Source organism: Bombus pyrosoma, linkage group LG15 (genome assembly GCF_014825855.1).
Source record: "Bombus pyrosoma isolate SC7728 linkage group LG15, ASM1482585v1, whole genome shotgun sequence".
Classification (NCBI taxonomy): domain Eukaryota; kingdom Metazoa; phylum Arthropoda; class Insecta; order Hymenoptera; family Apidae; genus Bombus; species Bombus pyrosoma.
In genome coordinates, this window is record NC_057784.1 from 7,492,432 (window position 1) to 7,506,148 (window position 13,717).

The 13,717-nt window shown below is 35.0% G+C and overlaps 1 protein-coding gene across 2 annotated transcripts in view; it reads right to left on the minus strand.

The window, feature by feature from the left end:
* Positions 1-11,986, minus strand: part of LOC122576001 — a 41,960-nt gene extending 29,974 nt beyond the window's left edge. The window contains exon 1 of one of the 2 annotated variants that reach the window (XR_006319625.1): positions 11,466-11,986. Coding sequence is in view for 1 of the 2 variants with exons in the window: in XM_043745654.1 (XP_043601589.1) it covers positions 11,466-11,620 (155 nt within the window). In the remaining variant the exon portion in view is untranslated. The remainder of the gene's footprint in view (positions 1-11,465) is intronic. The other variant, XM_043745654.1, reaches the window with a different exon arrangement.
* Between the last annotated feature and the right edge of the window lie 1,731 nt (positions 11,987-13,717).

A 13,717-nucleotide genomic window follows, 5' to 3' on the forward strand; every position in this document is an offset into this window, starting at 1 on the left:
TACGTAGATCCAATACATATGTAGGCAGTATTTTTTTTCCCAGAAGAAACATAAGCAACCACTTTCTCAGACGTATTAGAATATGCGAGTAACGTTACCACCTACACCTCAATGGGCATTAAATTCAAAGATATACCGATGTTCATTGTCAATAAAGATGAAGCTTGGTCATTTTTTCAATTACGTATAATCGATGGGAAAATTCACAAGCCCTGTCAAATTTTAGAAAACACAAACAGCAGAACGAGTAAATTTGAAATCAACGATAAAAGTTTTAAATTTAATGATAAACAAATGAAGTTACGACGAAGCAGGTTCGTTATGATCTTTGCTTGATTCATACCTTGAACGTTGTTCTAAAATTTTATAGTCTGATATTCCTAATGAATAAAAAGAGTCGTTGAATAAATTAGTGGCGTCAGATCCATTATAAAGTAACCGTAGCATAACTTCATCTCGATTCACACCTTTTTCTAGGTCGTTCATGTTTCTTTCTTTCTCAACTAGGTTCGATATATTACCAAAGAGATAATGATCAGGAAAACGTTTCGTAATTTCATTACGAAACGAATCCACCTTTCGTTGTTTATCTTGATTTATGAATTTATTATGGGACCACGGCAGGGCAGGGTAATTATTATGCAAATGGATAGAATAAGCAAAGACAAAATAGGGTATTATTAACGCGATGTGCGATTTTACAGCCTTACCAACGCTGGTTATGCTAAAAATATGTCGTTACAAAGATTCTGCGATCGGTGTACTCCTTTTTTATGTTATTTATAATAAACATTACTGCCACGCTTTATAAATATGCATATATCGTTATTATATTATTATAATCTTTATTAATTCTCAGGCTTAAAATTAAAAACTGTGACATATAAAATTGTACCTCGGCTGATGGAAGACTACCTCTCGTATCGAGAGGTGATTTTATGGCAAAAATACTGCGCAACGAGAATTCGATAAAAGTACCGATAGATTTTCCATTTCTTCATTTTGTTATCGCAACGTCGAGTCCAGATAATCCACATTCGTTTAATTCTGTTGTTACGTGATGTGAAGCATTAAATACTCTAATATTAGGTAACGTATGTCGTTGTGAATTAATGATATTACTTGAGGCTTGAGAATTTTGACGAATAACTTTATTCACGAACCTCGATGCCAACGATCGAGGATAATGAAATGTTCTCGCTATTCCGAAACATCAATAGAGAAAGATACAAAACGATCGCGAAATGTTATTTTCTGAATATATGAACAAAAATGTTTATCGCATAAAATTGTTATAACGCGAAATAATACTAAATACCCTGAAGTGATCTAATCAAAATTACTGGAATTATTTAATCTAATCTCAACTACTATATGCACTGAGTGATAAAAATTGTACAATTTCATTCGCTAAATTCGAAGATAAAGAATGATAAAGAAAAAAAAACAAAGCTTCGTACCATTACTATTCCGAAAGCATAGACAGGGAAAAGATTAAAAGAAGCGCAACGATCGCGGAATTTTATCGAAATCGATGAGTCGGTAAGAATGTATTACGTTTGGGAGGCACGAAAAGGCTCCATTAAGCTCGACAGGCCGAAGACAAAGTGAAAGAATCCGTGCTGTGTACTTGGCTCGTTATAATGTAATTAAGCCCCGTTTCACTTTCACCTCGCAAGTTCGAACCCTGTTACAGCAACTTTGTGAACTAGCATAAAAGCCGTACAAAAGCGTGGCTAATTAAGAGCACCGTTGCTCTTGTGTCTTTTTTCGGCGAATTATACGTTCAAGGATCTTGCTATTCGGCCCCGTGGTGTAGTCGGAATTCTCTGTTGCATCAATTAGTCTCTGGTGACCTGTTTCTGTGATCAGAATCGTGTAAATGTAATTGTCAGAAAGCTTCTCATTCATGTTTTAAGCTACAAATTAAACTTAATTAGAATTAAGATGTAATCGAACGTAAATTGCTATAATAAAGACGAGAATGAAATTTTCTACGACAGTTGTGACAATATCGGCGAGGAAAGATTTCTAATCCTGCTGACATTCTGATTCTCAATAAAAATAATGAAAGGAAATTTCTTATTTAAAAAAAGAAGATGAAACAACGTAATATTGTTTATTCGAAAAAATATTTTTAATATTTCTTTACCTCTAAAAACGATTCAAACGAAACAAAATTCTACCAAACTTTGATCTTCGTAAACAATATTCAAATTTTTAATAGCGACATAAATTATCGCGGGCGTATTTACTTCTGAAACGGAAATATCATGAAAATTTATAAGCTTCGACTATGACCTGTTCATTATTTAATACCACAATCGTTTCTATCTAGTGTCCTATGTTTCACGTTAAATTTGAAACTTAAATTTGAAAAACTTCGTTCTTTCTACTTGAATTAATATAAATTAACGCGTGTATTTACGTTATAAATCGTATCTCGCGTATAGACGTTCGTAACAAAACTATTATTAACTTTAATTTCAGTTGCTAAATATATTAAATATATTACAGTAAATACAGTAATGATGCTCCCATTGCCATTCTTATTTATTAAACATATTACAATTTATCCAATTTATAGAGATCGATTGCGCGTATAACATTAAGCAGGTTCAGTTAACATCAACTATAAATAAATGCTCACACACGATTAGAACCTCGGTTACGTACGAGACCGCAAAAGGAAAAGAACGCGCGAAGAATGATTAATGTTTGCACGTTTAGAATTTAGATAAATCATCCTTCCACTGTGTCATTTCTCGAAGATCATCATCTTCCCCTACCATCTATAAATCCTTCGACCTTTATCCAACGATCGTACAACTCATCAACGGAAACTCGCGGCTAGCAACCAAGAATTAAAATCATCTAGCTTTTCGCGTGAATTCCACGTTTCAACGACGAAGGCAATCAACGTATCATGATACTTGCACTAAAAAGGTCCGCAAAAAGAAACATCTAAACAAAAACAGAAAGACGAAACTCCAACGTTGTCGCATTAATGCATCGAGACCGACATTATGTTAATGACCCGGCTTCATTTTCATTCTTAAATACTCCATAAGTAGCGCTCGAACCGGAAACAAGAAGGAAAACGAAAAAATCCAACGTGAAAGCACGACGAAAAAGAAAATATATTTATTACTTGGAACGTGGTAGAAAGTAAAGACACTGGGCTGCGGAATAGGGTGCCATTTGCGACTCCATCGGGAAATAAAATTCCCTTTTTCGTTCTCTGGCCATGATAATATACAGAGATAACATTTTTATTTTCACTTTTAAAAGCCTTGCTTAAAAATCTCCTACGTACCTTTATGCGAATTAATATTTTCATAAACACTATTAAACAAATGGAATCTAAGCAGAAATCTGTTTCATCCTAGTACTCCACCTTCGATATTTCATATATATTTTCACGTTTTATATGTATCTTGTGAAATGCATAAAAATCCGCGATCTACTCATTTAACGCACGCCAAATATTCGAAGAGGTTTATTTCATAGAAAATAACGTTTCGTTTCAATGTCCATTGATATTGGATCGAAGACAGAGATATCAGATCATAGACTAAGTTACTTAATTTTCAAATAATTGAATAATTTCCCAATATGGCAATTCATTTCGTTTATTTACGCGCAATTATTCTGACACGTTATTCGCGGTGAAATAACGAAATCGAGGAATACCGAGCGGAGGAACCACGGAGATGATTTCGGAGCTTCCCCTCGAGCACATCAGCGCGACACATATCGATCGAAGCGGCGAATTTACGGCCGGCTCGTATCTGGCGACGATTCGATGCGGGTGTTAAATGTTAATGGCCGTAGTCTGACGCGGTTTCGTGAACGTCGACGATTTTATTCCGACCATCGGTAACACGGATGATTCTACGAGACGAGATGGGATCATGGATGATTTTACTTCTATAGTTCTATAGTAGGACTTTCGATGAAACCATCGAGAACTTTGTTACATTGCAATTTTTGGACAACTTTGAACTTTGTGTTCGTCGTATCAAGAGGATGTAATGTGAAAATTTGTAAATTGGATAGATTCGGAAAGGTTTAAAATTATATAGAATATTGAAAATCCACCGTTAATTTTATACGAGAGTAATACAATATTAAGTAAGAGAAACAAATTAGATATAATTTGACGTTGCATCATTCAGGAAATTATGCAGGATATTATAAATTTACATCAATGATTCTCTGTTAAAGATAAGTATAGTCGTTTCAACATTCAAAATAGATAAATGGGATAAAAGCTAATACATTCATAATAAAAAATATAGAATAAATAAACATGATTGTAAATGTTTAATTCATTCTGAACGAATGAATTTTATATAACCGCATCTATGTAATCTATAAATCTGTTGTATCGTGGTAAAGTTACAATATCGATTTAGGAAAACACTTATAATTAATTTTACTCCAATCTCCATATCATTATCATCTATACAATTCTAATCTTCTTACAAAAACAGTATAAAAGTACAAAAACATGCATGATAACTATCGACAAGGACAAGACGTAAGAGCAAGTGTTAAACTTTACGTAAAATAAGCCGAAGTATAAACGTTTGAAAACAACGAAATTCGCGAAAATTGCGAGAGAAATCGCAAGCAATTCTTGTGCTTGCAGCCGCTGTTACGGCAAACAGGTTGTAACACCTTTCCCGTTTCCGAGTGCGCGAAAAATTTTCGGGTTTTCGCCAAATGAGGTAATTTTAATTTGTAGGAATGAAGTCCTCGTGTTACGTTTTTAGTCGCGCTATCTCGTATTTCGTTCTACTAAAAGCTGAATACTGAAATTAAAAAAAAAAGAAAACTGATGCAAAAGAATAAAAGAAAGGAACGAGCTTCATAACGAACAAATTTTTAACAAGTTCGTTATGATTTAGAAAGAAAACAAAATGATACGAGTGTTTTAATGACGAAACAGCTTGAACCGTAACACTTACGTCATGAATATCGAAGGAAATACAATTACGAAAGATATTCACCGTTTAAGATGGAACGGAAGATAGTAAACGCAGCGTACTTTTCAATTAGTTGTTATCGTTGCACGAAAGATTGTTATAAATTATTATTTTGATCGAATAACAGATAATGAGCGCGAGACGATAAGATCCGAAGATAAGGATACAATGGCAGATTTACCGGATTTTAAGATCGAGAACTAAAGAAACAGATAATGATCGAAGGAGGAACGTAAAATCGCCAACTAAATGTTGTAAAAATAGATTAATCGCTGTGAGAGAAAACGAGAGGTTCGCTATTCGAAAATTCCTCCATCCAAACGTTCGTCGCTGGCCATTAATTCATATACTGAAGGTTCTACCACATTTCATCATCATCCGGTGAAGGATAAATCTACCTGAACTTCCTGAATCTTTCAAAATCTCCTCGTCCTAACTCGTGGAAGACGTAACGTCTGAAATATCCGCCACATTCCAGAAAATAGTAACCTACTCGAGAAGCGTATTTTCATAAACTAATGCAAAATTGCAACACGATCGAACGAGGAGAAAATTGCGTTGCACAACGTCCTCGTCACCAGGTACCTTTGTAATCCCAGACAATGCTATTTCCTCGAAATATTTCGCGTTAATTAAAGTCTTGTCCACGTCGAAGATAATGGACGCGAAACGTTGGAAAAGATAAAAATAAAAAAAGAGGTGCGGGTCCAAGGCATTCGATTTAAGCCAAGTGGTTGGCGTTATACAAGCTTCCTTTATTTATTCTCTTTCCTCCGCTTTTTTTCCTTCCAGACAAGCTTATCTCGCCTTTAATGTCTCGATACGATCTTCACTTTTAACTTTTTCCATGTTTCTTTGCTGTTTCCTTCCTATTTTTTTTCTTTCTTTTTTTTTTTTGTTTTCTTCTGATGGCTTATTTATTTCTTTTCTCGGCAGTAACCGCTGATTTTGCGAACGAATATCGATCGATTGAATTTATGAATAATTGTTGGAGTAATTGATCGTAATTTATAACGAATAGGGAATGGGGATAATTTTTTAAGATTTCCTCATTCACGATCGATATTCCGTAGATTTTTATATTCACGACAGGAACTCGATGAACAGGGGATACTTTAACGTGGAAAGTTTTCTTGTTACTCTGTTCGATGCCTTTGTACGTGAATAAGACCTGCATGTTTCTTCGGTTGTTATAAACTTCTAAGCTTATATTCCTTTCTTTACATCATATTTTTATGCTTGTTGTGCATTGTACTCTTTAAAATATTATACAAATAATTGTAGACTTCAATGCATATTTTAAATTAAACTTAGCTGATCTCCGTTAACAAATAAGTCAACAAAATAAGTCAATGGTACACAAGATTTTTGTGCAATTTTATACACAACTCTCTTTGATAGTTTATTCTTAACTTCAAGCTTTATTTAATAATTTTCTAGATGATGATACAATTTGAAGACACATTTCGAGTTAATTACTATTTTTGTTAAGAAAACGCTAAATCTTGAATAGTACTTCTACACTAACCCATTTTCCTAATGAACTTCCCTAAGGTAGTAAACGTTCTGTAAAATATACATATCTGCAACATAATTCTAACATTCTCTAGAAAGAAATTTCCATTTCTGAATGTCTTTATATGCACCCCTTATTAACTCTCTGTTCTTGAAATGTTAGGTAGAAGGAAATGTTGAGAGATAACTCGACTGCGATTGCAATCTACATCGAAGAAAAAAGAAAACAACTTCTCAAATTCAACAAGTAATTGCAAAAGTATTACTAAACCATAACAGTGATTTTGTAATGAAAATTCCAAAGAATACAGAAAGCCTCACAACAATATTGTCATTCGCTCCTTTCATTGAAACAAATTTTATCCAAACTATAATTTTAAACAGAGATTGAAGAGATTGCTTCAGCAAAGAGGAAAAATTTAAATTGTATTTATCGGAGGCGAAAAAAGATATATGTTTCATATTCAAGTATACAAAATGTTGTTACTATAAGTATTAATTGATCATTAATTTATACCACGTTGCAAAAAGTGATTTGATTTTGATTGATATTGAGTTGGTTTCTGTTGGTTTACTCGAATCATTGGAAAGTGGAATTGTCTCCTTATTACAACAGCTCTTCCAAATAATTGCTGGAATATTCCCATGCTTTTTTAATTTTTGCAAAATATTATATTGTATTTTCTCGCTTTTCTCTGACAATATTATCCCAGTCATTCACATCGTTGAACATTCTTTAGCCCATGAAATTCATTTTAGTTTAATTATTCTAAAAGATTTAGTAAACGCGGATCACCGATGACCACCGTAGCGGACAACGTGTTAACAACATCTTTCGTAAGAAAATACGTAATACTAACTTTTCAAATGTCGGAGATCACACTGTCACCGACCGAAGATGCAACTCACTGCTTTATTAAATACAATTTGTTCCGTTAAAAATGAGCCTGATTTCCAGGCAGACGCGTATGCGATATTTCGAATTTCGTGACAGGATCCATCGATCGTGGCAGGAACATGTTATTAGCGTCGCGATGATACACTTACGTAATGGAAAAAGCATCGGAACGCGGACAGCGTGGTTCCTTTTTATTATACTCTGTGCTCTGGCTAATGTATACGCTATACATGCGCGGTCATCATCGATCACACGCGCAACTTCACTGGAAAAATGTAAATTTTCTCAACAGCGAGAGCAGCTTTTTGGAAAGACTCAACAGAGACGAGCCAAAATTCCAATAAGAAACACTGGACGCGTAACAAGGCTGGGCGAATTCAAAAGGGGAAAGACTGGTGTTTCGGATCGATTGGAAATTGTACTGATGTTCGTCCGCTCGCGTGTTGTTTATTTTTTACTTCAATGTTTCAAAAATCGAAGAGTTGAAAATGATAAACGAAGTAGGCAAGTGCGAGGAAAATAAAAAATTATTTTATTTCTTGATGATAACACGTTTAAATCATTTTGAAATAATTAATGGTAAAAAAAGAAGTTCCTTTTTCTCTATGCCTCAGCGTACTTGCTATTCTTTCTTAATCCGATATTCTCATCTTTTCCAGCAATTTTCTAATCCTAAAGGAGAAAATTGAATACACTGTAATTCAGTAGCGACAATCTCAAAATCGCAGCCAACTATCTTATTATCTTGAAGATCAATAAATTTGTGAAAAGAAATGGAAACTTGGTCGTAAATTGCTATTATAAAGATAATTAAGATTTGGGACAAAGTTCTTTTTTATTCTAAGCATAAAAATTGTTACATGCAATTTCTCACATAGCTCTTTATTAAATTATAATATTAATTATATATAATTCGAGCTGATTGAATTAAATAAATGACATTGTACGACAAATTAATGATTAATGATACATTTAGTATCGATTATAGGGTACGACACGGACAGACGAGAGACACCTTCGAGCAGTTTAAAATCGGTTTCGTGTCAAGCTGAATTTTCACCGCCATAGAGTGAAATCAGCAATGACTGTACGAACAAGGCAGCGTTCGTCGAGTATGACTCACGATTTCATAGCCTTTTTCAATAATAATATCAACCTCGTGGACGAAATAAAGCAGTTTACTGTGACACGTACAACACCAAACGAGCATTCGAGAAAGTTAAAATATATAGTGACTATAAGCAATATATATAACGGCTATAATCAACGTTTCCTTGTCTCTTTGAGACAACAGATGAAATTTATTTCAGTATTCAACATTTGGGCAATGTGTTTAAGAAAGTTATGTTAAAGATAATTAGCGCTACAAGCATTTTTATTGATGCGTAAATAATTAAATACAAAATTTAAATTTTGTTTTCGTACTTTGGATACCTAAATGATTAGTGGAAATTTGTAAAATATAGTTTTTTATCGAATTCCATACTGATTTATTCCTGACGCTTTATAAAGAAAATATAATGATATGTAATAACTGAATTTCATTAAATTAAAGATTGACGATTGAAGTGACACATGTGACCTCATTATTGCTATACCGTAATTCATAAATTGAAACATGTGAAAGTTGTAAGATTCATTTAACACAGCTTTTTAACACTTGTTACTCATACACAGCACAAACAATTTAATCATAATCCCTTGAATTGCTGATAAAGATATAAGGAATTTATAAATATGCGATTTCTTCTTATACCCGTAAAGATAATCTGACACAAGATTTAAATTGCAGATTTTTCGTGGTTAAATGCAACATTACGTTACAACATTACTGCTCCATGCCTAGTGTTATCCCACTTTAATAACTTTCTATTGCCATGAGCACTGTGATTGCAATCTGCTTAATACCAAAGACACCTGAACGGGGTAAGAACTTCAGAATTCACGATGAAAGACCGTAAAACATGGTAAAGCAATCTGATACAAAACTTCAGCCCAAACGTTTCTATTCTACATGTAAAATCATAATACAAACTTTACAAAACCAGTTTCTATCTTTATCTATCGGTATACCGTGCTGCTGCAAGTAGAACAATTACTATCTTCTTGTTAATTAACTCACTAGTAACGTGCAAAAAACACTCCCTATTGTGTTATACTTCCCATATGTAACAAAGCCTTATAATTCCTCACAAATCCCTGTAGAAGATCAAAGCTAATACAACATTTTTAAATAATAGATATTATATTGTACCCTCTATACCTAGCAAATTCCTTATACAAAATAAGCTTCAGTAAAGAATTAAAAAATAATATCGTATTACACTATCTATACCTAAAATAATATATAAATATCAGAGTATCATAATACAGTTAGTTTGAGCAATGTCATTAGTACTATAGAACAAGCAATATGACACTTCCATACACGATTTAATTGTAATTCCATCAACGATGAAGCACAGTGAGGAAAACAAAGATGAGATAAAACAAATCCGGCTTATCTCAGTGAAATAAATAAAATTTTAATAAAACGATGATGCCATCGTGATCGTAAAACTTTTCCCAGCGACGGCGACGCGACGGCGACTTTTTGCGGAGGGCGTAAGTCACGTCGCGAGACACGAGTCATCGTGAAACTACTTCCGTTTGCGGAATGAAAGCCGCTTTGCAAGAAGACTTACGATATGCAGAGCACGTAACCGGCAACGACCAACGGCTACTACCCCCTGTTTCACGGCCGAGAAATCTTCAAGATCGTGAAAATTTACTTTTTCAACCCCGTGGCTGTGTAATCGTGTTTTCGTGCAGAGAAGTCCATCGGCCGACCGGAAGTGGCAGCGTTTCACTAAGCAAATCGCGTCTGAGTCACTTCAAAACGTGTTCGATGTTTCCGAGGAACAAGTTCATCGCTAACGCGCAAAATTAAATAGAAAGATAGAGTAAACATTGGTTTGATTCTTGTTAGATAAAGTTGAGTCTTTAAAATGAAAAGACTGTGATCTCAGTAATAAGGTTTGTCTGATACGAATTGTTAACCCCTGATCTTATATTTTACACGTTTACACGTGGCTGTACTGTTTCATTTTCTCCAAATCGCTCAATCTTATGTAGGTACATGATTAGTGTCCAAAACTTCTGCAAGAATAAATGACTTACTTCCGAATTTGATTATCGTAAAAGGATGGTACAAACAATTGTAAATTCCATTTCATCATTACTTTTCTCTACTTTTCAGTTTATGGAATGGATCAGTGTGGTTCCTAACCAGCTGCTCATATGAAATCTACATTCAGTAAACCAGTCCCATAGTCTGGAATTAAAATTAGAGTCAACATTAAGCTTGGATACAAGTATAGTCTGCCTGGTCGTGTAATCCACGCCACAAGTGCGATTCAAAATTTTAAGGCAAGGGGTAAACCAACGTTTGTGGCACGTAAATTTCGTAGTGAGCGATTTTCGTGCAACAGCGACGGTTAGCAAGCAAGTTTCCAATGCTCCGTCCGTCGCTCGCCGACGGTCAGAAATGCGGGTAGCCTTTAATTGTAGCTTCAATATTAATTTCGTCAATCGGGACCGTTTCGTGATCACTACATACGTTCTTATCGAATACGTTTTCACCACGCGCACTGATATACACACACATGTAAGAACACACATATAAGTACACAAACACGATGTTACATAGTCTCACAATAGAGCACGATATATATATATATACACATATACATATATACACACATAACAAACAATATCGCGATGACTACGAGACGTTGGCTGAGAGCAACAACGGCAGCATGACATGCTTGCTAGTGGCTTCCTTCGACCGACGATCGGTCAAAACAAATTCGCACCACGATACAATATCGGTTGGTGCGAATGATTAGAACAGGGGCTGATTCTGAGATTCAAATGAACGAATCGTCGTACAGGATGAAAGCACAGGAAGAGAGAAAGAATGGAAAGTAAGCGATAAAGAGAAAGAAAGAGAGAGAGATAGAGAAAGGAAGGAAGAAGAGCTCTGGAGGTACGATGAGAGCTCTCGTAGCAGGTACGCTTACCTCTTGGTGGCGTCGAGCAAGGCGCCCTGGAAGCACTTGGCACCGTGAACGAAGGACACGACGATGATGTCCGGTAGCGCGGACTCGACGGTCACGAGGATCTTGTCGCCCCTGGCGAGCGTGAGCGCGGACAGGGCCACCGTGTCCGCCGCCATCTTGGCTCGTTAGAATTATTGCTCCTCGCCGTGTCGAGACCCGTCGTCTCTCTCTCAGCGGATGACGTGAGGAGCGGCTGGGGCTGCCTCACTCTCCTCCGTGTATACGGAGGCCATGGGCTCTGCGAGGCATGCTTGGGGTGGGGGAGACAGGAGGGCAGTCTCGGCCTGCTTGCTTGCTCGCTTGCTCGCTTGTTCGCTCGCTTGCTTTCCTAGCAGCCACCACCGCCAGCCGCGCCGCATTTCACGTTTGTGCACAGCTGGGCACCCGTTCCCCATTGCGCATGCGCCGCTCGCTAACCCCACCAAGCCGATGCAACCTCGTAACGCCATGCTACGAACCCTCGACTCTTCATCAAATTAGAAATATTCCTTGAACTTATTTTTTTATTGAATATTCGGAGATATTAATAATTATTCTTAGTAATTTAATGGAGTACATCGATACCATTATGCTTGGATAAATATTTATTAATCTGTTAATCCATGTGATATATATATATATATGTTATTACTTTTTATTTGAATAAGAATAAAAAATAAAGATGGCGAAGTATTGGAAATTTGCTAATTTATTAACATTGTAATATAATCAATATATAAATATGTAAAATTATAACAAAATTTTCAATTTTCTCCAATTTTCTAGTCTTTTAAAAGAAATTGAAATGAATTGTTGAAAAATGAAAACTGAGACCGCATTTTTATAGTAATTGTAACATAGTTTTTAAAAATGTTGGAAATCAATTTGAGAAACGAGGATGTAGCTAATATATCTTCATACGTCCCTGTACTATTTTGCTTCAGGACAGTAAAAGGCATCCACGGTCCCCTTCTCCTGTGATGAACAAACCCCATACAGAGGATAGTGTGTTTTAAGACCCAAAATCTCCTTTCTTGAAGCTTTATCTCTTATTTATTAATGGAACATACGTTTCCTCTTGTAATTTATCTTGTCCAGCCAGCAGAATTTTAGCCAGTTGATTTTGAACGGAATTTTCTTTTGCACATTGTATACCCGGTATAGATACACCACTATATACACATACTTTTCGTAAGCATTCTTTCTACATAGCATGGTGGGAACAACTTGAAAGAATGAACCATTACTCCCTATAGAAACATATTCCATGTTTGAGGGCCAATTATACATACTGATTGGAATAAATTTTATAAATGTGATTATTCTGGCGTATGAATGAAATGATAGTTGAGAAATATATTTCTTAGATATTTCAATGAGAATTTATGACTATATTCTAGTTTAATTGTTATGCTTCTAAACCAACATTGACCTTGTTCTTATAAGTTGTTAAGTTGCTAAGTTTAAGCTGTGACACATAATCCTTCTTAATATTCAATAAATTATGTATACATACATTTACTACGTACATATCATGATAAAGTTAAGAGAAAAATTAAAGTTTACTAATAGTAAATTAGCACAACAAAAGGTAATGATGATAGCAAAAAAGTACCTTCCTGAAGTGATTCTAGTTATTTTTTCGATCCAACATTTATTTTCTTCCACTCGGTTTTGATAAAAGAAGATAAACGCTTAATGAAACAGGAAATTGAGTCATAGTTAGATCATAATTTTAGTGAAGAATATATCAAGAGACTTTTATAAATATTGAAAACGTTAATTATATACCGTGCATTGCAATAGATAGTAAACTGAGATTAAAGTACAGTTTTTATTTTATACGTGATAGTAGCTCAATAGTGAAAAATTGTAGAGGTACTATGAATAAGTTGACTTTAAATCAACTGGGACATTAATCTGTGAACTCTCTCGTGATAATTTTATTGATGAAGATAAAGTAAATGATACAAATGCGGCAAACAACTTTAATTCACTTTCGAATTCATTTTCGCTAACTACGTCTCTTAATTCTACTAATCATAGAGCTCATATCGGAAGTAGCTAGAGCAAGGAGGAGAGGGCAGAGAAAGGCAAGCAAAAATTTAAACAAAGAAACAACTAGAAGCCAAAATTATATCGCGAATATTACGAAACAATAATTCGTGACAGTTTTAGCTACAATATGGTGACGCGTAACAAACGAGGTCGAGCTCTACTTTTCACGAGTACGG